This window comes from Parasteatoda tepidariorum, chromosome 9 (assembly GCF_982258835.1).
Source record: "Parasteatoda tepidariorum strain Cologne lab strain chromosome 9, Ptep-v5.0, whole genome shotgun sequence".
Lineage (NCBI taxonomy): Eukaryota > Metazoa > Arthropoda > Arachnida > Araneae > Theridiidae > Parasteatoda > Parasteatoda tepidariorum.
The window spans coordinates 91,927,951-91,952,956 of NC_141763.1; the positions used below are offsets into that span (position 1 = coordinate 91,927,951).

General features: G+C 27.4%; 1 protein-coding gene across 1 annotated transcript; it reads left to right on the forward strand.

Annotated features, from left to right (window-relative positions):
- Positions 1 to 93: 93 nt before the first annotated feature.
- Positions 94 to 24,954, forward strand: LOC107441735 (uncharacterized). The gene is made up of 10 exons (XM_016055101.4): positions 94 to 296; positions 2,868 to 2,934; positions 4,510 to 4,563; positions 6,889 to 6,924; positions 10,282 to 10,332; positions 13,307 to 13,417; positions 15,298 to 15,624; positions 18,713 to 18,771; positions 18,991 to 19,194; positions 22,575 to 24,954. Exons 1-10 carry the CDS (start codon positions 294 to 296, stop codon positions 22,680 to 22,682), a joined length of 1,020 nt encoding a protein of 339 aa, XP_015910587.3. The 5' UTR covers positions 94 to 293; the 3' UTR covers positions 22,683 to 24,954.
- The last annotated feature ends 52 nt before the right edge of the window (positions 24,955 to 25,006 follow it).

A 25,006-nucleotide genomic window follows, 5' to 3' on the forward strand; every position in this document is an offset into this window, starting at 1 on the left:
AATTCAAAAACTTAAATGAGTAATTAAAGCTTATTTAAAAACATTACTGATATGTTAGGTGTCAAGCCATGTTTCCTTTATTAATTAATTATTAGACTTTTGGCAACATTTGCGCAACACCGCAGAAGAGAAAATACCAAATTTTGAATGAAAGTGCAACTAGTTTGATAAACTTTATTATATCTTATCTTTCTTTTCATTCTATATGTACTAAAACCTTATTGATATAGTTTAAGAATTTCAATAATATACCGTATACAATATTAAGGCATCTGCTTCAATCATCTTTAATCATGGTTTGTAAAAAGTGTTTTGTTATTTACTAAAATAAAATTTACAAAAAACTTCTTTTGTTTACAATTACTCTTAGTTGTGTATTTATTGATTATATCTAAATTTTTTAAGTTACGGAGCAATCTTCCTTCATTATATTGTTTACGTTATTAAATTATATTATTTTAAATTAATATATTATAGGAAAATATATTATAGGAATAATATTTTATAGAAAAATAGATACTCACAGATATTATTCATTTTTATTATTTTACAGAATTTCAGGAATGGTCTTTAAGATTTTATGGTTTTTATATTATTTATGGGGAGATATTTATTTTATTTTCTATTATGTTGATAATAACATGTTTATTGTATTTGTTATCATTGCACACATTATTGATACTCTAATATTATTTTAATATTAAAAGTCTTTTTTGTTACAATAGTTTAAAAGTTGTTGTAGTTTTCATTATGTTATTTTTAATAAAAAAAATTTTATTTTTATAAAAATGTGTTATTTAATTATTAGATAATTAAGAATGAATTAATAAAAAGCTTTTTTTTATTTATTTCTTGCATTATGTAGGTTATAATAATACTCTTCGATAATTGTTTTCTTTGAAAAGCAAAACTGACAAAATTCTTTTGAATTAATGTTGTTCTAAAAAAGTTTTCTTGATCTTAAATATTTTGGTGTTCATAGCATTTACAAGATGTTTTATAAATCTTTGATGTGCTATTTGGTATCAAATATTGAAAGTCTGATTAGTGTCTTAAAAATATGTTTTTAACATAGTGGTAGTTTATCTTTATTTTAACCCTTAATAGCTCTCCCTCAAATATTTATATGTTTTTAACGTAGTGGTAGTAAATCTTTATTTAAACCCTTAATATCTCTCCTTCAAATAATTATATTATATACTCGGGTCATTGAACCTTGAGTCGCTTATAACTGTGGCGTAGTTTTGGGGTCAAAACCCCCTTCGAAATTAAACATTACGTGATTAATAAACTATTGTACAGTAAGTGAGCTGCAGATATAAAAAAAAGTTTTCCTTTTTTATAATTTAAACGTTTAATATACATGAAGGAAATCGGTGATAGTATTGGTAAAATGGATTGAAGATTGCATCATCCAAAGGCTCCGTTACATCATCCGGAGATGAATTACACAATCCCGAATTAATTAGAGGCGCTGCAGTAAAATGTGAACTGAAACTTAAATTTATATTATATTTTATTCATCAATTATTTATATTCAGCTTTGAGCAATGTAGATGCCAGTTAGTTGATTTTCTGGTTGCACCTCGAGCAGAAAGTATATTTGTTATTTGTTCATAATGATTTAATCATGTCTCCCGCCCCTCATGTATATACAGTATAGGATCCAAAATCCGGCACTCACGGGACCGACGAAATTCCGTATTTCGGAATTTGCCGAATTTGGGATCTCTTTCGGAAATCCCAATATGGCACCCATGTATTGCGATAATTCAATTATTCTGTTAATTTCAGAAAAACCCATACATTTAGCTAAGTTTCGATTGTAGATTATGATGGGGTGAATTTAAAACTGTCCCATCTTAAGAAATTTCATTAATTAAAATAATAATCTATATAATATAATATAATCAAGATGAAATAATCCGAGTCATCTGAAGAAGAAATAATCATTTCTTCTTCGACACGAGATCATTGTCCTCATTTTTTCTTTTGCATAACATTTTGTTTTAGCAAAAAACGCTCACCTCACAAAAAAAAAAAAAAAAAAAAAAAAGCTAACAAGGAACTACAAAAAAAGTAACAATTAATGCTAAGAAACTAACAATGAATAACTACAAAAAAACAAGCAAGCAACTAATAATGATAAAAAAATAATAATAACAGTTAATAACTAATAAAAAAAGCCACAAGATTAATAAATCAAATAAAAAAAAGTAGCAAAAGGGACAGAATTAATTTTGTACACCATGTGGTAGTTTCAATGTCAACAGGTCATTGTTCTTTGAACAGGGTGTGGCCAATTAATTTATGGTCAAACAGGAGAGGGAACTGTGGGGACAAACCAGTAAAGCACTTACACAGCTGTCAAGATTGATTGATCAGTTTCTCCCTATTTGCATTTCTTTATTTTGTTCAATGGAAATGATGGTGTTTTCAATTTCACTTTAATTTAAACTGCTTTAGGAACAGGTGTTTTGTTTGACACAAATTTTTTTTCCATGCTTTTTTTTTTTAAAAGATAAAATATAGTTACTTACTTCAAGAGAATAAAACTTCAGATAAAAACAGAATATGACTGATTATTTTTTTTTCTCTTATCAATTAAAATTTCTTTAAAAAAAAGGTCGGGTTTTAGTGCCGAATTTCGGGTCTTGCCGGATTTCGGGATGCCTAATTAGGGGTCCCATACTTTATATATGTATATAAGAGATAACTGATAACCCCTCTCGAACATACATTAAAACTACGCCACTGGCTACTAATGCTGAAGATCAATTTATCCTGTTGTTACAATTACTATTTGCTATTTCAAGTACCAAGTCTGTGTTTTTTCTGTTATTTTACTCATTTTTATTTTATTACAGAAACCAGAAGCCATTGAGTTTGTGTTTGATTGTTATACGAGAGGACTGCAGCAATCTGTTACTGATGGTAAGAAGCCAGTCACTTATAATTTGTCGCTATGTTAAGTCTAGTCAATTGTTTCGATTGGCTTATAAAAATTGATAATGATTAGGATTTATTATTAAATCTGTGCTTGTTATAACATTATTATGAAATGAATAAAACTTTTACTGCATATATTTTTTCTCCATCAAATTCATATTAAAATTAGTTAAAATATGTATGTCAATGCTTAGGTATGCAAAATATATTAGCACACCTATTCAGCAAGGAAATGATTTTTGAAATTAAACTGTTCTTAAATTTTTCAATATGAAAATTCCTAGCAACTTTTAGAAATTTAAATTTGTTTGCAAGTTAAAAACTGGTAGTAACAGTACATACATGACTTCTAGTTTTTAATTTTTTGAAAATTTTCACGCTAAAGAAAGTTGCTGAAAACTAGAGTAAGTGTAAGTGACACCAAAAGTTAGTTGAAAAATTTATTAGAACTCTTTATTTTTCAACTGAGTTATATGCGTTTAAAGTCTGCAAACATAACAATTCGTAAATGGTGGATTTGCCAAATAGTTAATTTTTCTTAACACTAAATAAATAAAATCACTTATTCTCACCTTCATGAATTTTGACACCCTGGCAAGTAATTTATTTAGAAGTATGTGAATTATTTTCAGTAGACATCCTTAAAATAATTTACAACTCTGGGAAAAACTAGTCTCTCTTAATTATTGATACATTTAAAACTTTATCTCGGGGCCGGCCAAGGTTCACTCACCCTTTCATCCCTTCAGTGGGTCAATAAAATGATTACCACGCATGCTTGGGGCTAAACACTGGAGGTTATGCTTTAGCTGGACAACCAACTGAAACTTTTGCTGCAGCACCCCATAGCCCTAGGTCATGAAAATTGAGATTGCCCTCTGTGGACTGTCTCTATTACACCACTGAGTTTACTTTAATTATATATTTTATATTCTATAGCTCTAGTTAACTATATATTTAATAAGTTTTAAAAGCACTTGTATTTGACCTTCATTAGTCCCAGCTTTTACTGAACTCTTAGATTTAGGTTTTCCTGTATCAAAGAAGTGATTTCTCCTTATCATATGATGGATAATTAGTGTGTTGCACAAAAATTTCTGTACACTTTTCCTAGGGGCTCAATGCTTGGAAGGTTAAGGAAAGATAAAACTAAAGGGACATACTAACTGAAATATGTTTATTAAACAGCAAGTTATTTTATATGCAGCTAATTGAAAATTATTATTTAAAAGTTTCATGCCACTCTTATCTGCTTATAATCTTTTTTTTATTATTTTATTTTGAAGTATAATAATTTACATGCATTTCCTTTTTTTTTTCTTTTTTTTTTTGGTAAAAATACTTCTTTGTTGGAGATATTAGACTTTAAAAAAAAATATATATATATTTTAATAATTATGTTGTATAAAAAATATTTAAAGTGATTTAAATTTTTATTTTAATTATGCTTTAATTCATGACAACTGTGTGTGCCAGTAAAGCTCATAATATCAAAGAATTTTCAGGGTTTTTGTTTAAAACATTGCATTGTATGAGATTTTAATTTGTGTTTATTTTCAGATGTAGATGGAGTCTCATATACCCGAAGACAGAAAGTAACGGGTTCTATGTCAGGTAATTAGGGTCATTAACATAGAATTAGCATGTCTGGATAAATTACCATAATATACTGAAATAGCTTCCGTGACAAATAATCAGAACCGAATAAGCCCTCATCCAACATCCAGGGTTAGATAATACAGAAGTGTCCACACGTTTCAAAACTGTCAAATATTGCAATTTAAAAATTACACATACAATGCAAATACAAGTGATTTAAAAATCAAACATCGTGATTCATATTCACACCTTCAACTAAATATCACGATTTGTATTCATAGAATGTGAAAATCTAATCTCATAGTTTTTATTCATGCATTTTTAAAATCATGTGATTTATACTCTCATAATTTTATTATGAAGTATCCATTTGCCTGTTAAAAAAAGTAAACATTGATATTGAGCACACAATTTAATTAAGTATTGGAATCCATGTTCAGGCATAATTCAATATCCAGATTCATATTCATGCAATTTTAAAATTAAACATCATGATTTGTATTCAGGTGATTTCAAAATCAAACGTTACAATTTCAAATGCATTATTTAGACTTTTTTTATTCCAATTTTAAAATAATATATAAACATAATACTGTACAGAACCTGTTATCCGGAAATCAGGAAACCGGAAAACCAAAAAACCGGAACGAAATTCAATACATTTTCTCGCCATTTTTTTAAAAAAGTGGTTTTTTTTTCATAAGATTTTAGGATTTTTCTTTCTTTTTTGAAAGATGTTTACCTTACCATCATTTTGGAAATAATCATTAGTGTATTACTTCATCGTTTTTTCTTCTTTTTAAGATTATTTCCAAATATTCTTTCTTTTTTTTTTTAGTTGAGTTTAACAATAAAAAACGGCTTTTTGTAGTGATTCAGAAAACCGTAAAAATCAGTTATCTGGAATAACGATGGTTCCGATCGTTCCGGATAATTGGTTCCCTACTATTTATATATGTATACATATTATTGTATAATGAGATATATATATATATATATATTATTATATAAACTGATAAATTAATATATTAAATTAAATTTTGTGTTCTTAGTGTTAATTCTTTATAAAACAATTTTTACTTTCTTACTATTTACTTTGCAACTGTAATAATTTAAAAAGCGAAAATAAAAGGTGAAAAGTAAGTTATTTGAAATACAATTTATGTATTTTAATTGCTTAATTTTACTTTAATTTCTTCTATACTTTATTAAATTGACAAAAATTTCTGCTTTAGTAAAAATACTCATTTTCTTAACAAATTGGTCTTTTTGCATTGCTATCTTCCCTAACTGCTAACTTTACAGCGATTTTCATCAAAATTTGGGGTTGGGCTTAATCTGTATTTTACAGTATTTTACCTTGACTGCTTATTTAAATTTTAGCACTTTGCTGTAGTATTTTTTTTTAGTTTTAATATGTAGTCTTTTTGTGAAATGTCAGTCCTTTTCTGTGGTTTATTTTCTATTTAAAACATGTGCTCTCTACAGTTATCTGGATGTATGTTATTTAGCCAAAAATGGTAGCCTAAACTAGTGTATTATTTTTAATGCATTTTTCTTCTATGATGTACCTATTATTTTATAGGGTACTGTTACTTATTCAATGATATTGGAAAAAAATTTTTTTGTTAGTACTAATTTCTCTGTTAACTGTCAAACTCTTATTAAAGTAGAGCTTTGTGTTGTTGAGTATTACTTTTTTAGCTATACTTTAATGATTACAGCATTTTGTTCATGATGTTAGGATCGCACTGTGTAGGTGGTTATATAAACTGTATAAAAAAAATCAGAAAACTCTCAATAGTTTTAAAAAATCACTTAATTGAAATTAGTATCCCTTTGTTCCATGATTCCTCCCACACCATGCAGTTATCCTTGTAGTAGACTTTATTTTGGGCTTTCTGTGATAAACATCCACAGCACTAATATTTTGCTTTAAGATACTTTTAATTACAACAATTACTTTTTTAAATTAACCGAAACATTGTGATTACAAATGCATAAAAGTATAAAAATTTTCAATTGTAAAAGTAATATTTTTTTAATTTAAAAATGTTTGGCTATATTCTTGCATTTTGCAGGCGGAAAAACGCCCTAATTATTTCCTCTTTCAAATTTTGTAAATCATTACACAAATTAAAATTCGTAAATAAATTCAATGTCAATAAATTGAAATTCGTACATAAATTAAAAATCATAAAATCCGTGCAATAACTCCCAAAATAAAGATCACAAATCATCCCTGTTTAGACTGTTTTCTACTAAAAAAATAATAATAATAATGTTATTAAGCATATTGAAATTTATAAAGTTTTTTATTCATTATTTTTTCTTTATTAGGAGATCCTGGATTTGCAAACAATGGAGTACTGAGTCGTATGTATTTAACTAAAATGTATTTCATTTATATGTGCATTTATTTATGTATTTTATTTATAAATGTAACATTAAATAAACTTAACAGTGCAATTTAAATAATTAGGTGTATATTTTTTAAGCATATTTGAAAAGTTTTGCCAATGAAAAAATATTTCATGTGTTTTCTAGTTTTTAAATTTTTTTATTAAACGGAATTAATTAAAATTAGCAGAAATCAAGCAGACTTTTTGTTTTAAAGTCATTAACTGTTGAACAGCGATTTTTCTTTTTGCAATAAAATGGAGCAACATTCTAAAAAAAATTTTCAGAGTTCATAGTTGTCCTGATATTCCTTATTTTTTGTGTGTGCAGAACATCTCATTTTCTAACAATACAAATGCAGATTTTTTAAAAACAGAAAAAGTTTTAAAGAAATCAAAAGTTTGGATGGATTTTGGATCAAAGATCTTTATTTAATAATATTAGTAGAAATTGCAAAACTCGATAATTCTAATTAAGTAATGCCGTCATCTAGTAAGCCATATGAAGATATAAGTAGATCGTATCAGTTAAATAGAGAGGTGTGTAGTAGTGTTACCAAGTCAGATTCCATTATCAAAGAGAAACAAGCTTCTAAAATCTGAAGATTGAATGTAGATTCTGTACTTGTTTATTACCAATCAGAAGTTTGTGAAAGGTATGTGGCAACAGTGAAGGACCGAACCTCAATGGCTAGTGGGCTGAGTAGTATGTTATGTATGTTTCTTGGTTCTAGGTGATTATCATTCCTCAAATGATAAATGAGGCATTATTATTGAACAATGATTATGAAGCTTATTATTGAACATTTTTTTTATACCTTAGTTGTTTAAGCTGCTTAGTTTTTGAGCTGCTGTGACAGGAGATAGAGAATTCGCCATCCCAATGGGATGACCCAGATTCGAATCCCAGCAATGGCTGGTTGAGACAAATTCTTCTCCTGGTTTTTTCTGTCCACAGTGCTGAGGTAAAACGTCTTCAGTGCTAGGCATGTCACAGGTTAAAATTCCCTTGCTGTTGGGCTAACCTTTCTTCTTTGTGTAACACAAATGCTGGTTAGTTACATCAAGAGGTCCTCTAACAAGACTAGTTTGTCTTAATGTTTGATCAAGGAGTACCCTTATCTTCTGAGTTAAGTTCAGAATTACAAAGCCACAGAGTTTAACATTGTTAGTCATAAACTCTGAATTGGGTCGACTGTTCAATGCGGGTTATAAAATAAAATGAAATATCTCATTTAGACGTGGCTTGCTAACTTCTTTAGATGTCTTTATACTTTTTTTTTTAATATTGTTCCCCTAGTCAAATATTTATGCCAACAAGCATATGATCACTCAAGCTTTGAAGGAGAGATTAGATATCCCATCATTGAGTGTCAACCACAATTGTGTAAAATCATAACTGAAAATTTCCTAAAATGACCTCACATTAAAATTGAGGAGGTGATGTGCTAGATATATTGCTCTATACATAATTGCACTAAATGTACTTTATGATTTAACTGCAATTACAGTGTTTAGTTTTAGAAAAAGTCAAAAGTTCAGATGTATAGCGTTTATCTTGTTGGGAAACTATGTATGAAGACCTTGTTTGATTAGTGGACAAATGCCTTTTATCAAAGAAGTAGGGTTAGTTTCAGTTTCATATTTTCCAGGTTGTTTCTTCTGTCAAACCAGTGGCATGTAAAGCTGTTTAGTTGCCCGCACTAACTCCTCTAAGAAAAGTATAATGAGTAGGGGAGGAAGAAATGATTATAATGCGAGATTTTATTGATTTATAACCCAATGTGTTAAAGGAAGAAAAAAAGAATTTAAATGAAAATCTAAATAAATATTTTAAATAATTTTTTATTTAATGTAGGTGGAGATTATTCTAAAGAAAAATATCAGTTCTAACTTAGTAGTTTTTTTTTAGTAATAATTTTTGCAATTTAATATTAATCGTTGAATTCGTTTGGAAATCTTATTCTTTATGAAATATTTTTAATTAGCCAAAGTTTAATTTTGTTTACAAATAATTGATTTAAAGTTACAGTGTTCTTAGTAGTCCATTGTCTAGATGCCTAGGGTCATCTCCCTCCTTCTCTATCCTTTCTGCATGCCACTGTGCCAAACAAAGGACACAAACCAAACAAAATTATAATATCGATTCTCCCATTAGACTTTAAGACTCAGTATCTTAAAATGAAGAAAACAGAGTTAGCCCACTATTCAAATAAAGCTTTTAATGTATTGTAATTTTTAATCTTGTGTGAGAATAAGAGTCTGCTTAACTAAATTTTCTTGCAGAAGCTTGAAATTGGGCAACTATTATATTTCATCTTTATTTAATAAACTGATTACTAACAAGATAAATGTCATTTATTTAATTTAAATTTTTGCTACTCAGTATATTCTAAAAACCTTTTGATTCAAAAATTGGACGGTATTTTCCAGCTCTTGGCTGAGAAAAAAATTAACTCAATAAATTTAAAGGAGAAAATATGAAAGTTTCATACAGCAATTACATCGCATGAATTTTTTTAAAAAAAAAACAAACTAGTGTATAAAAATGTATAACCACAACTGCTTATAAGAAAGTGACAAAATTAAGTGAATTTAACAATGAAATTGTTACCAATCGAACTTCTCAAAAAGTGATTGCCCAGATTCTCAACTCAAAATTCAATTACCAATTTGAAGTACTATTTTATATTTATTATAAATATTGTAATTTTAAAAGCTGCACGGAAATCAGTATTAATAAATACCGAAAAAGAAATGAACAAAACCGCATGGATTTGAAACCCCAAAACCAAGTGGATTAAATTGTCATGAAACAGACCCATGGAAGAGAGATTACTTAAATGTGCATTTGAATAACCTCTAAGTTTATTGTACCATTAAAAATGCTGAGATTTTATCCATAGTGATTGCTTCCAAAAAGACTGCAAAAATTTATTATAAAGTTGTTGTGAGTGCACTTACTTGTTAAAAAGTAATTTTTAAAATTTGCAATTCGATATTCCCTTTTGTTAAAATGTCATTTAAAAAGTACCAGGTTTTAAAAACTAATTGTAAATTTGTAACGGTGAGAATTTATGATGAAATAAGTATCAAAAAAGTAATTTCTCGAATGAGAGATAGGAAATTTGTTATAATATCATATTAAAAACATCAAGATTTAAGAAACTATCTGAAAATCCCTCATTGACAAGAGAAAAAGGCATTGACATCAAAAAGATTTTAAGATTTGAAATTCGTTTTTTGTTTTATTCATTCTGAAAAATAACTGCCCTAAAATTACTGTTTTATGTCTATTCTTTGTATTTTTATTATTTTTCCTTTCAATTTTCAGAGATGGATTTTGTTGTACCTCAAGCATGTGCACCACAAGAGCCTTTTTATGGTATTACTCTTTTATATTAATATTTTGAACCAAATTAGTAGTAGCATATTGAACTCAATTTATCTATACAATCTGCACATTTTTAATCCATCCTTTTGAAAAACATTCCTTATAAATGAACCTTAATTTCAAAGCTTTTAAAGTAGACATTTTTCAATATCCTACATGGATAATTTTATTTAATTTTTGTTTTGTTTTTTGTGTTAATTAAAATCAGTACTCAGTAAACCAGTAACTTTTATACAGATGAGAAACATGGTTCAATTTGAAAGCAAATGCAAATAAATTACAGTTTTTTTTTTTTTTTTTTTTTTTTTAGTTGTTGCTACAACTTTTCAAGTATACTGGAAATACAAGTCAAGTAAATTCCGAAAATATTAAGTCAAGAGAAAAACTTTCAAAATGAGCAGAATTATTTAATTTGTAAAATCATAAAAAGGTTTTTTTCAGTTTATATTTTTTCTTTATGCTCATAAGAGATATAGATTTTGATGATTCATGTACAATCTATGCATAATCAGAAGAGCTTCAGACAGTTGACATATTACATAAGTGGTGCATGTAGAAACAGGATTTTTCACTTTATTGTAAGTGTGACAAAAGCTGTTGGTTTTTTTAGCAAACAGAGAATGATAAAGAACTAAACACCAAAGTTAGTTTTTGAAGTCAAACTATAACTGAAACTATAGTTCGAAAATCACATTGCACATGAAGTTTTTTTTTACTGTGTATTTAAAGCATTCACTTGATTTATAAATAAATTTAATATGCTAATACATTAAATAATAATTATGTTAAAGTAAAAATTACAGCTTTGAGTGGGGGGGGGGGAGAGAAGTATATACATTTCTAAGGTGGCCTCCAACAATCAAAAAAATAAAAATTAAGTAATCCCTGATTTTTTTTTCAGATTAATTTTATTAAATTTCCTTAATATTTGAAACCAATGGCATGAACTTTATTATTTATTATTCAATTTTGTCTTATTTTTATACATAAAATGCATTTCAAACTTGCCATTAGATTTAAAACTAAACAATTTAAAAAACCAATCTCAGTTTTCTGACTTTTTTTACCATGCAGTAGTCTATATTTAAAGTACATATGCTTTTATGTAATCCCTATTTTACCCCTAGACATTGGCAACTACAAATTGAGCCATTATTGTCCACGGTATCTATTTCTTCATAAATATTAGCGTTTATGAATTCCTTAAATTACCAAGTTCTTTCCTGTTTTATGGACACCTATTCTTACCTGTACACTCATCTTGCTGTTCTACTTCTTTGGGAATTTAAAATCAGAAAAACTTAGGTGGGGCATAGCAATTTCTTTTTAAACATGGTCATCTCTTTCTTTTTAGAATTTCAAGAAATGATTTATTAAATTGTTCAAGAAAAATTTTTAAGAATTGGTATTCAAAAAAGTTTTAAATTCTTAAGAAATTAGAAATAAAAAAAAATTGAAGATCAAAATATACTTCATGAACTCGAGGTTTATTGATTAATGTATTGGGATAGAAGAGAATTTTCTTTTTATCAGTAGCATATCAAATACATAGGGGTGTCAGATTTTTTTTTTAGTATCAAAAACTCGTGTTATCAAGTTTCGTGATATCAGGATATGACTGTAATATATTAAATAAACATATGAAATTTATAAAAGTAAGCTTATAAAATTTTGAGCTTTTATTTTTTTGTTTAATCTTGCTTTAATATAGGGTAAACTAACCAGTGAAGGAACACTTAAGCTTCGCTTGCCTTTTATAGATCATAATAATTTCAAAATTCGTACTTTTAGTTAAATGACAGTGTCAACATATTTGTTACTAATTGCAAAATATGTAAAAAAATTGTAGAGAACTTACATAATATTGTTTTAAAGTTTTGGAGGTTCAAATAGCAAGTAGTAAGAAGACCAAGTGAAGGAACAGTTCTTATCAGTGAATGAACACAAAATTTCCCAGTAAAGGAACACTTAATTTTGGTCATTTTTTAATGCTCTTTATGAATTTATAAGCCATACAAATATTTAAAAACAAACCTATTCTTGAAATTATAACGTATAAATACTTGGAAAATGTTAATTTTTTTTTGTATTCATGAATTGAAAATTAAAGTGTCAACATATTAACACATACTGTTCATCTAACACTGGGAAATCTATGCCCAGTAAAGGAACATGCCTGTTCCCTCACAGGTTAGAAGTTGTTTTTCGTATTTTAACATACTTTTGATGCAGAACATCACTAAAGGTGCAAGAAAATTAAAATTTATCTTTTATTTTCATTAACTTAGGAAGAAACCCAGTAAAGGAGCACTTGTTCCTTCAACTGGTTTTTCATCGTTTGGTAATGCAGTAAATAAACACCCCCTTATCTCAGTACTTGCTTATGCTATGAAGCTTAAAATAAATAAAATGTAACTTTAATAACTATGTTTTGAATTCCCTTTTTCACAGTGAGGAAAATAAAACTACTACGTACAATAAATTCCACTTTAAACAGATAAATACAAGCACTCACCTTATAATTTTATCAAAGAAACAAGGTGTTGCACAGATAATAACAAATTCAAAATTTTTTCCAAGGAACACTATGTAACCAGATAATCCAATACATTGTTAGATGACTTCCTATTCTTTGGCAGTAAGCTATTGTTACCAATCAATCTAAAGAAAAATTTTCAAAATCTTATTTTTAATCAATATATATGAAATGTTCCTTCACTGCGTCATGTTCCTTCACTGGTTGGTTTACCCTACCTATATTAAAAATTTAGCATTTAATAGTTTAATTACTGATGCATTTTAATAAATAAATTTAATTTTTATTCTTAAAATTTGTATTAATATTTTGACTGCTTTTTTTTATTTCTACGTTTTAGCAATTTTTTTAATATTATTTTCTATTTAAAGAAAATTGTTTGTCAATATATTAAGTGTAAATTTTATTGAGTGTAAATTTTATTTTTAGCTCCATTAGAACCACAAGAAGAAGTATTAGCCAGAAACTTGGGTCGGCAATTGAGTGATATGTCAGATGATTTTGAGATGTCTGGTAATAGACGTGTATCGATTTCCGATGGTATGTTTAAATAAAACATTATTCTTATCATTAAGAGGTCTCTTTCCTACTGACCAAAATGTTTCTGCAAATTTATGGAGAGAAATTATAAGTCTTCTTCATTTAATTTTCACAAATAAACTGAAAGAGCGCCTTGGTTGGTCAGGGGATAAAATGTTACCCTCAAAAGTGTCAAAAATTGAATGCAGTAGAGCAGATTTCCAAAGTAGACTCTAGTAGAAATAGGCTGTCCAGCCAATTATGAGGATGATGATGGTTTAAAATTAACTTTTTTTGAGATTGAAACTCAGCAATTATTTAAAGTGCAACATGCATAACTAGAAATATATTATAACTAAAATCTATTGTTAGTAAATAGGAGTGCTTTCGTTTTTTTTTTTTTTTTTTTTTTTTTTTTCCTTTTCTCATTGTCAGTAGCAAATATTTGCCCAAGAACATATGTGGAGGCTCAACTAGCTTTATCTATTGTTGTTATATAAGAAAAAATTTATATGAAGAAATGTTTAATATTTTTAAACCCTTTCATCGAGAATAAAACTTCCATGTATCGTCCTATAATTTTTCTAACAGCTACAATAATATATTTTCTAGGAGTAAAACAATAACTCTTTCTGGTAATCCAAATTATTCTCACAATAATTTCATTTTATGCAGCCCTTTTAAATCAGGGCATGTAATGAATGAATTGAACTGTTTTTACCTTAAGGTATGTAGGTTTTTTTCCTTTTTTTTTTTTTTTTTTTTTTTTTGTTTGTTTGTTTAGTAAGCAAAATTATGCTAAATAATTTTTGATTTGAAGATCAAATTTTTCTGCATAAGTTCTATCTTTATGGTTTGAAGGGGGGCCTCAAATATGATAATTAGTTAGCATATTTGTTATGGATGATATTTTAAGTTACATAATAGATGCAAAAACCTTACTTACTTACTTAACTTACTTTCTCTGAATAAACATATCTTTTTTGCAATCTTATTATTTCTGACCCTCAAAATAGAGGTGGTAGTCGTAGTCAATGAAATATGGTACCAATAATTTAGTCAGGAGAGCGGTTTAGAATTTAAACCCCTTAATGTTCATTTTACTTCTTGTGTATTTTCCCTTGTCTTGAGAACTTTAAAGCGAATTTAAAAATTTTTGCACACAATTATTAAATTCCTTTATACAAAGATTAATTCCACGCAAAAAATAATTTGAGTAATTATTTTTTATTGTTTTATTTAATAACTGCCAAAAGTTGGTAAAAAGTTCTCGAGATTTGGCAAAACATGCAAAAATTAATATTAAGGGATCCAAACTTTCAACTGCTTTCCAGACCAAACTTTTGGAACCATGTTTTCCAGAATGCAACTACTTCTTGGAATCCAAATTCGTAGTAAAACTCTATATTTATTCCAATCATATATGTGTTTAGGTCTGATTTCGTAAATTAAAATATTATTTAGGCTAATTTGTTGGTGTAGAAGTCATCCCTCGAACCATTAAGATTACTCCTTAGTACATGAAAATATGATCACTTGATCAGAAGTTATTCGAGAGGATTCTTTTTTTTCACACTGTACATACATATTTTTACAAAAAGTGTGCTAGTAGGTAATATATTTTTAGTTGTATCTTTAGTATTTTGAAAATTTTGATTGTGTGAAATTTTAGGCAAGAGATCACATAAAAAATTTCTGTTTGAAAACTATGTCCTGAGTAGAAAAAGTTTAAGCGGCTTTGATTTATAATTAAAAAAAAGAAGAAGAAATGCTAAATGTTATGATATTAAGGTTTATGCCTCTAACTATAACATTTTATTGTGCTGTATTATTATTATTGACCAATTATTTTTTATTAATTGAAATATTCTTAAGCATTACTTTTTTTGGTCTACTTACAGATCAACCTCTTGTCCAATTTGAGAGGCGTTGCAAGTTTGTAAAATCAACAGATGGTCATGCAGAAATTACAATTGTTCGTTCTGGGAATTCAGCATCAGAGCTGACTGTCGCTTGGAGAACTAGAGGTAACACTGCAAGAGCTGACCTGCATTATGTGAAGGCTGAAGGAACCATTTCATTTCTGCCTAATGAAACGCAAAAAGTTATTAAAGTTCAGCTTCTTAGTGGCCATGAAGATAATTATATTAACTTTAAGATAGATCTTTATGATTCAAGGCTTATACGTCCTTATGAAACAATAAATGTTAACATAAACGACTATGAAAGTAAGTTAGATTTTTCTTTGTTTAAAAAATTTTGTTGTTTGTCTCTATATAGATACACTGAATCACTTAAATTGGTTGTTGACTTCCACTGGTGAATGTTGACAATCACATAGTCGCTTTGGTAAATTATCAAAATATATATACTATGTCTAGTTAAGTGCCACTGCCTGGTATACTCTACGCTGATGATTTTTTTAAGGTTCAGTGCCACTGCCTGGTACTCCAAACACTGATGTTTCTCCTAATCTATCCTCAGCAGTTATTAAAATATTGAATAAATATAATAATATAAACGAATAAATTAATATCAAATCGGATATAACAAATATTTCGGACATTCACCTAAGCAACTATGTGATTGTTGACATTCATCGGTGAAAGTCAACATTCTCTTGATTTTGATCCTTTACTGTAACATACATATATATGTATAAAATAATGAAATTTTATAATTAAAATCCAGCCTTATTAATTATAAATTTCGATTTATCCAATATAATACAGTCTAACCCCGCTATAGTGAACCTGGGATATAGTGAACACTCGGATGTAGTGAACTTTTTTAGTGGTCCCGTCCATATTCCTATTTAAATAATGCTATTTTTAACGCTTATAGTGAACAGCTTAGAACTTGGAAACTCGGTTATAGTGGACTCAAATTTCATTTCTTTAAATATCTTTTTCTGTCCTCCATCTTTAAACTTGTAGGTGTTGGGACTGAAAATGAATGCATTCCTATAAAATGCGTCATATTACTCTCCTTTATGCTTATCACTTTTAACTATACTGTAATAAATGTCAAACAGATCATTTATCTTATACTCTCCCCTCCCTGACAAGCCTCGCTTTATCTCTTTTCCCCAAGCTTGCTCTACAACTAGTTAACTTGGCCACCTGCTGAATTTTTGGAATTTTCTTATCTGTTCAAACCATATTCTTTACAAATCACCCCTTGACCAGAACAATTGAGAGAGGAGGAACAGAGAGAACTTGAGAAGGGGAACAATTTAACTCATTCTACAGCTGCTCTCTTCATATTCTTACATTATCTATTTGAGACAAGATTTTTATTTCAAAAGCAGTGAAAATGGCAAATTCTCTAAAGAGAAAAGCGTTTTCGATAGAGGACAAAGTTAAAATTGTAAAGCGTATTGATGATGGAACCAATCAATCGACACTGTGTAAGGAATTTTCCCTGTCAAAATCTACAGTTGAAGTGCAATTCTTGCGGTATACGACAAAAACATGGTTTCATCGAAAAAACTGCGTGGAGCTGAAAGAGAAAACGTAGAAGATGCTTTGTCAAGATGGCTCAAAATCTTGTTCAAAATGTAAAAATCTTGCATTCTTTGCACATTGTAGATAAGAAAATTGATGAACTCAATTTAAAATCAAATTGTGTTCAATCAAAAATCACAAATTTTTTTCATAAAAAGTGAAAATAAAACTAATATTTAGCGACGTAATTACTTTTTCCATCAATTTTTGCTTTATTATCTGTTAATTAGTTAATAATTTTTTAAGTAACTTATGCAAAATTGCAAAGCCAATTTTCAATCATTCAACTGTCTTATGCAAAAAATATTCTTCAAAAAATTTGGATATAGTGAACCATCGGTTATAGTGGACACATTACTGAGTCCGCAGACGGTTCACTATAGCGAGGTTCGACTGTATTACCTTGCACACATCCAGATTCGGGCCAATTCACAATAACTAACAAATCTAACATGTTTCTGTACTTCAGTAAGAACGCCCCATAAGTTGATTTCATCATCCTCCATTTACACTTCTATTTTCATATTTTGTAACAAGCAAACTTGTTGCGAAAACATTTTAAATCATTTTTCAAAAAAAAAAATAATAATAATTTTTAAGTGCATTTGAATTCGCTGTTCAATTTATGTATTACGTTTTTAGTTTTATTCTGTATTTCCTTGATTTTTTTTCTATTTTTTGCTTGATTTTTGAAAATTTCATTGCAATCTAATATCAGATACCATTGATTATGGTTATCAAGTACTAAAAGAAGCTGTTACTTAACTTAATAAATGAATGTTGTGAAACTAATTCTTTGAAAAAAATTTTATTGAACGATTTATTTTTCATATCAATGAGCTAATTTTATAAAAATTTCATCAGAGTTCATGTTTTTCTTTTGCACGTTAAAGTATTTTTTTTCCTCTTTTATAAATGCAGCTTTTTTTATTAATTTTTTTTTTCGAACTCTATGTTTCAGTTTGTAATAATAGTGCATCTGAAGGATTCCTACTAGAAATATTCTGGACACTTTTAAATAAATTTTCATGGTATTCAAGTAGTTATGTTTATGGAAAAATTTAATAAACACAACACTCTCGTGATCAGAATAAAAACTGAAAGAAAATTTTAGAACACTTTATCTTTATATTTTAACATTACTAATTTACATTAAAGCAAATTGGCAGATGTAGATAAAATGAAAAACTTTCTGCATACACAAAATTTCAACTAAAAGTCTTTTTCCAGGCATTGATTAACTCTTGTTACTAGTTTCAAGCCTTTCAACGCCTCCTCCTTTTGGCAAAATTCATTTCAAAATAGCGTATTGTTTTAAATATGTTTAATTTTTATAGAATTCTATATTGATTCATATCACAAAGATGAGTTTGATAAAAAATCATGTAAGCTGAAATTAGATATCCAAATATTTTATGCACAATTATATTATTATTTAAGCATTTAAAAAGTGTATATAGGAATCATTCATCCAAAAAAGGTTATCAATGTTTAAATAAAAATCTTGATGCGAGATTTTATTTATTTATTTAAATTGAGCAAATAGGAATGTCAATGGGAAATTTTTAAACCATGCAAATTCGAATCTCGACATTTAATTTTAAAAAAACGTGAATCGTGCATTTGTGAAAATTATGCAGGTCTGCAAATTGGTATATTATGAAACAATTAAGTATAAGTAGTTGGATAATGTTTTATTAGGGAAGACTTTTATTATTCTCATTCACTTTATGCTGCTTTATGAAAACAAATGACTTTTTTCATGTAAAACTTTAAACAATATATTTATTATTTTTTTGAAATATTTCAGATTTATCACGTGAAGAGCAATTAACTATTAAACACATCATTGGAGCGAGAATTCCCTCTGTAAGTGGTATATTTTATTTAATATATTATAAATATTATTTAATACATAATGTTCAGATTTTAATTTATTACCTTATATTTTTCTCCGGGGGAATTTTTTAATTCAAATCATGTTTATTTTTATTTTATAATCTTGATATTATTGTAAAATTTGTTTTATTTAAAATATAATTTATAATTGATTTTGAATATACTCTTTCATTATTGTATTTTTTCTAGATCCCTCATGTGATTAATAAACTATCAGAGAATGTTACTATTGAAACTTTCAAAACAGCTTTATTATGTGTATGTGGAAATGCAAATTCTTTGCCTGTGGAATTTCGAGCTGCATTTGAATTGCTGAAATTTGCACTTCCGTTTGCGCCACGTGAGCACTTGATGCCTTTTGTCACTCGATATTTTGAAACTGCTCCTGAACTGGTAAATCATTATTTTTCAATGTCTATATATCTGTTATAAAAATCTTTTAATCCAGCTAAACTTTTGATTTCTTGATTTACAATTAACAGTTATAAAATTTAAATAAAATAATAAATATAGAAACAGCCTATTAATTACAGTACCTCGTTTGATTATAGTGATAAATGCTGAAGTGTGTAGTAGTGATTCAAAATTCCTTATATAAGCATAAAGCCTATTTTGTCCCTTAATGTCATATTAGAGTTGTTCCTAATAACTTTGTATGATATTACTTAACACAAAATTCAATCATTTTAACATTTAACTACAAAAATTTAGCAAATATTTGCTGATTTATGAAACAGTGACTGACATGTGCAGTCTTGGCCTTAACTGAGTCATTATAGATGGAAATAAAATTCCCCTATATGATAATCCTCGAACTTCATGTACACTATTATCTGAGTTAGAGGCTAGTTGGTTACACCCAAACCTTCTTCAACAAATATGGCACATAGTGATTGTAATGACCTTTATTATCTATCTTTTAATCCCTGAAGGAAAAGATGGATTAGAAAGTATCGAAACCTGTTTGATTGTGTAAGGTAGCAAATAGAAGTTAAAAGGTGATAATTAGTGCACTTTCAAATTAAAACTTGCAATCAAATTGGTTTTGATATTTTCACCCTTTTTCTCAGTAATGATTTGACAGAATTTGAAAACATTTGAGTCCAGAGTCTGAATATTCTTTCAAATTTTCGCCATATAAAACTGAACTGATAACAATTACTGAACTAGGCAACGCTAAGAACCTTGCTTCTTTTGTACGTTTTGGAATTCTCATTGAGACTACCTCTGAATTTCTTAGAAATATTGTATGCATGCAGCATGTAAACAATGTCTGATAGAATTAAACCCTAAAAGTTGGCTATGAGGTCCAAACATTCAGCAGAGAAAATCAACTGATATTTTAGAGATAAAGCTATAAAGAATAAAAGTTAGATATAAAGTTAGCTATTGGGCAGTAAGAGATAATGGTTTGAATCACTTCTTGGAGACTTTTTTCTATCTATTGATTCATTGCCAATGGAAAAATGTCTGTTCAGAAATCTTCTTGATTTGGAGTGATTTTCTTAGAATTAAAAGCTGTCTGAGTGATCTTCTTGGAATTAGAAAAAAAATTAAACAAAATCTCGGATGTTATATTGAAATGAACAGTTCAATCCAATGTTCTAATTGGTGTTAGAATAGCATTGCCTCTATAGAATAGCAAACAGGATGTCAAGTAATGGTCATTGTAATGGAAAGGCCATAGTAATGGGGATCGTACTAAAAAGCATAGACTTTATTTTTAGATTAATTTTGTTTCAACTGCTCACACACTAGCATGCACATAAGTTTTCTTTAATGTACTAATAAATTTTAAGATTTCTTTATTTGTTAAATTGTTTGAATATTAATGTTAGTTGTTGTGGTATTAGCTTGACTTACGGCAATTTTTTTTCTTCAATGGATCGTCAAAAATAGATTACTCTTTATGTTCCAAAGCTTGAATTTTTATGTGAATTCAATAGCTTAAAGGCTGGAGCATTTGGCTTTGATTTTCCCTTCAGACTGATTGTTAAATTCTTTTGATATTTATCACTATACCCACATGGTTAAAGAAATTGTTATGATTGTGAAGGAAGCCTTGTTTAAGATTCTGCATCTATATTAAATAAAGATTGTTTAAAAAATGCTGCAATCTTTCTGTTTTTCTTGTGGGAAGATTTGCCTATTATGGGATGACTTAGAAATTAGATGTTCTTCAACTGCCATAATTAATGAACATCATAATCACACTCCCATTCCATTCTATCATAATTAATGTTATTCACATTTATGAAATTTCGCAAAATTCGGGGATATTTATTAATGTAGACTTGGATAACTCTAACTCTGGAATCAAAGCAACAAAAGAGCAGACTAGCTTGCTAAATTTACACAAAACCTTACTTATAGACCGTTAACTTATTCTGGTATTAAAAGGTAAACTAATCTTACACTACAATCAGAAAGGCAAAAAATTTGAATGAAGAGACAAATAATAACTTACACAGTCTTAAATAAAAAATAGAACTACTTTTGAGATTATTTCTTTTGAAGGAAATATGAAGTTATACTAAATCGCATGAGCAGTAATCATGCACGTATTACGCACAGGCATCTTCTACTAGGGGGACCTGCACCAGGTTGCTCTATCTGTAATTAATCTTTAACTGTGAGACACATTCTAACCCAGAATGACAAATTTAAATATAAAAGACGACTCTATTATGCTAGCATTAGCTTACTTTTGACTTAATGATTAATGGGTGATAAACTTAATATTTTCTTTTATCTGGAAGAGATATTTTTTTCTGAAAGTTATTGTTTTTTTTACCTTAATTTAGTATAAAAATTCTTTTATTTTAAACAAAGAAACCTATTATTTTTACCAACTGGGCACAGTATAGCCATCTCTGGTTCTTGCTCCAAAAAATTTAAGCCAACTATATCAACTGCCGAAAACTGCCCTTGAGGGTGAAGTTTCATAGGAAAAAGTTGTAAAAGCAAGCATAACAAGTAAATAAATGCATTTTGCTTAAAAATAAAAAGCATGCAAATATCGAACAATTATGTGGGTAATTGCAAATTATATGGTTTTCAGTATTTTTGCGCAGTTTATTGTGCTTTAAATATAGGGTTTAAAAATTATAATTGTTAATACTTGTTTTAATGATGTTGACTGGATTTAAATTATCGCTTACAAAATTGTTCTGAAACTTCCTGTCTTAGTTAAGCATATGTATAAAGTATTGTAAAACTTTATTCTGCTTTTTTTTTTGCTCATTCTCCTACTAGTCTTTTTTTATTAATTATTAATTTAACTATTATTATTTTACTCTTTTATTTTCATTTATTCATCCCAAAGCCCTATTAAACTGAATAATTATACATATTTGTTGGCCTTCTAAAAAAAGTTCTATTACAATTTAAATTGAAGAAGTGTTTGAAATTTAAAAGTAAGAAATATTTTTTTTCCGAGAAATGAATTTTATTTTCTTATAAATACTGTTTTGTTGTAATTATATATTTTTTGTTCGATACTAAATTTTAAAATCCATTAATCAATTTTTAAAAAAATTTAACTTTTTAACATTTGAATATATATTAAAATGTAATTTAATTAGGACTGCATTACTTAATTTATAGTCATAGAATTATCTATAGTCATAGAATAAATATGATTCATAGAATTATAGTAAATACTCAAGATGAAATAATTTGCCTTCCATGAAATATTTTTAAATGTATCTTAGTTTGTGTTCAAAATGTGATTATTTTATTTTTAAATTTAAAAAAAGGTATAATTTTTGCAGACGGATATGGATATAGTCCAAGAAGATTCAAGCATGGCTGTAGCTAAGGAAGATTCTGGCTCCGATACCTCTGAAAATTCAATGTTTAATGATTCAGATATAGATTAAATTTCTTAATTCTTAAAATGACTACATTTATCATTTTTTAAAATAATATTTGGGATTCTTAAGCTAGGTAAAATTTAAAGTATAATTTTTGAGAATATTACATAAGTTTGATATTTTTGGTATATTGCTACTTGATTAAACCCAATATAAATCTTTATTTTTTTATTAATTTATAATCTAGACAAAAAAGTATTTTTTATTAATAGAATATTTTCATATTCTGACAAGGAATCTTATTCTCTTAATTGTCTGTTGTGTATGTTTTTATGAAATGATTTTTCAGTGCAGAATATTTGTAAATCTTACCCAATGGATTTTAATTTTAACACTTTCTTTTTTGTTGTAATCTATTCTTCTGTTCAACCTATTTTTATTAAAAGTTTATGTGAAAGTGTTTTCTTTCTCTCAAAATGTGTTCACAGTAAAAAGTATTTTTGAAAATTCATCGCTAAATTATTTGATTCAACCAATTTGCGTTAATCCGAATTTGAATCAATTTTAAATCTGACTTTATTTTTTATTTATATATGCTTTATGAATGATAAGATTTACTGTGCCATTAAAAGAGAAACATTTTCATGTCAATGTTACATTATTAAGTTTATAGTTGTATTGAAATTTTAATTTTGCCTTTCTGTTGAATTATATGTTTTTTTTAAATTATTGAAATCTCTTTTAAAAAAAACAATTTTTGTTTGTTTTTTTAAATTTTTATAATAAAAGAAATGTGATATTTCATAAACAGTGACTATTAGTATGTATTTTGTAAAATTAAATATTTTTGGCTGATTTACCTAATTGGAAAAAATTTTAATGTGCCTTTTACTGGACAAAACAGTATGATAGTTTCACTTATGCTTTTGAAATTAGATTTTAATAAGACCTTCAAGTGTAATTCTGTAATTGCACTTGGTAATTACAAAATTTTGTAATTATTATTGTGAATATTAATCCAATACTCTATTGAGCAAAAGAGAAATTTTCCTATCTTTCCATTGAATAATATGAAGTAAACTGATTTTTCGAGGCAGGAAAGCTGCCAACTAAAAATTTTTAAAAAAACTATGACTATTATTCAAAGGTTTAAAATATTTTGTTTGTGCAATATTTTGTTCAGACTTAGACATTTTGTCTCAAACTATTTGAAATTTAGTTTTCATTTAATTAATTTTAAGGAATTTTATTAAAAAATAGCCATGCATAAATGCTCGCGTTTTTTTGCAGTTTATTTAATGAAAATCTTTTACAAAATTAGAAAAGCTACTCATGTGATAGTTTTTTTAAGCATATTTCTATTCCATTTATTTTGTTGAATTTTATTGCATGATTTTGAGTGTTTTTTGCTCATGCTACAAACGTGACAAGTTAGCTGAAATATTATAATTTCACCTAAAATATTGTTTTAAAGATTATTTAACCTTTGCCAGTGCAGTCCAATGGACATATTACTTTCCAAAAAGTTCAAGAAATAAGTGTAATAACATAAATAAGAGTATTTAATTTATGCAGGTATTGTGATGATAAATTTACAAAAAAAAAAGAAGATATTTGATTACAATTTCAGTATGTGACATTAGTACTTAATTTTAATTAAGTTTCTTTGCTTGCTTTAGTTTAGTTGTTTTGAATTTCAGTTCTATGTGAAACAGTAGTAATATTTTGTAATTAATTATTGTATTCAAATGAAAGATTTTATTCAAATATTTGAATTATGTGACACAAAAAAAAAGATGTTTTATAATAATTTATAAAGAAAATAAGTGCCTTCTGTCAATTTGACAAGTTTAATGTTTTTTTCATTTATTTCTACTTAAATATGTTTATCTTTTTCATATCTCCTTGTAATATATATTTTTGATTTTGCTGTACAAACTTTCTACCTTTTTTGGGAAAAATGTTTTTAGTGGTTACTAAGCTTGTGTTTGCATTTTTCTTTTTTGTAAATTTGATTTAAAGCAATTCCCATGTAAATGATTCAAAAGTTCATTTGTAAGGCATCTTTGCTCCAGCTCCTACGTTGTCAGACCTTTAACATGTCAAAAAAATAACCAAAAATTCTCCATGCTTTTATTTTCATTTGTCTATCACTTTGTAAAACGTTTTGCTAAAAGCATAGTCATTGATAGCCTTGTTTTAAATGTTTTTAATAACAATTTGTATTGAATATTTATTCATAAATGGTTACATTATATTTTGTATATCAACAAGCAAAAAAGATTTTTATACTGTTTTTAATTTTCATACCTGATTAAAAATTTTATAATTTTGTTAACAGTAGTTGTTTAATGAAAAAAAATCTCTCTCACATTTGTTACAATTCAAAT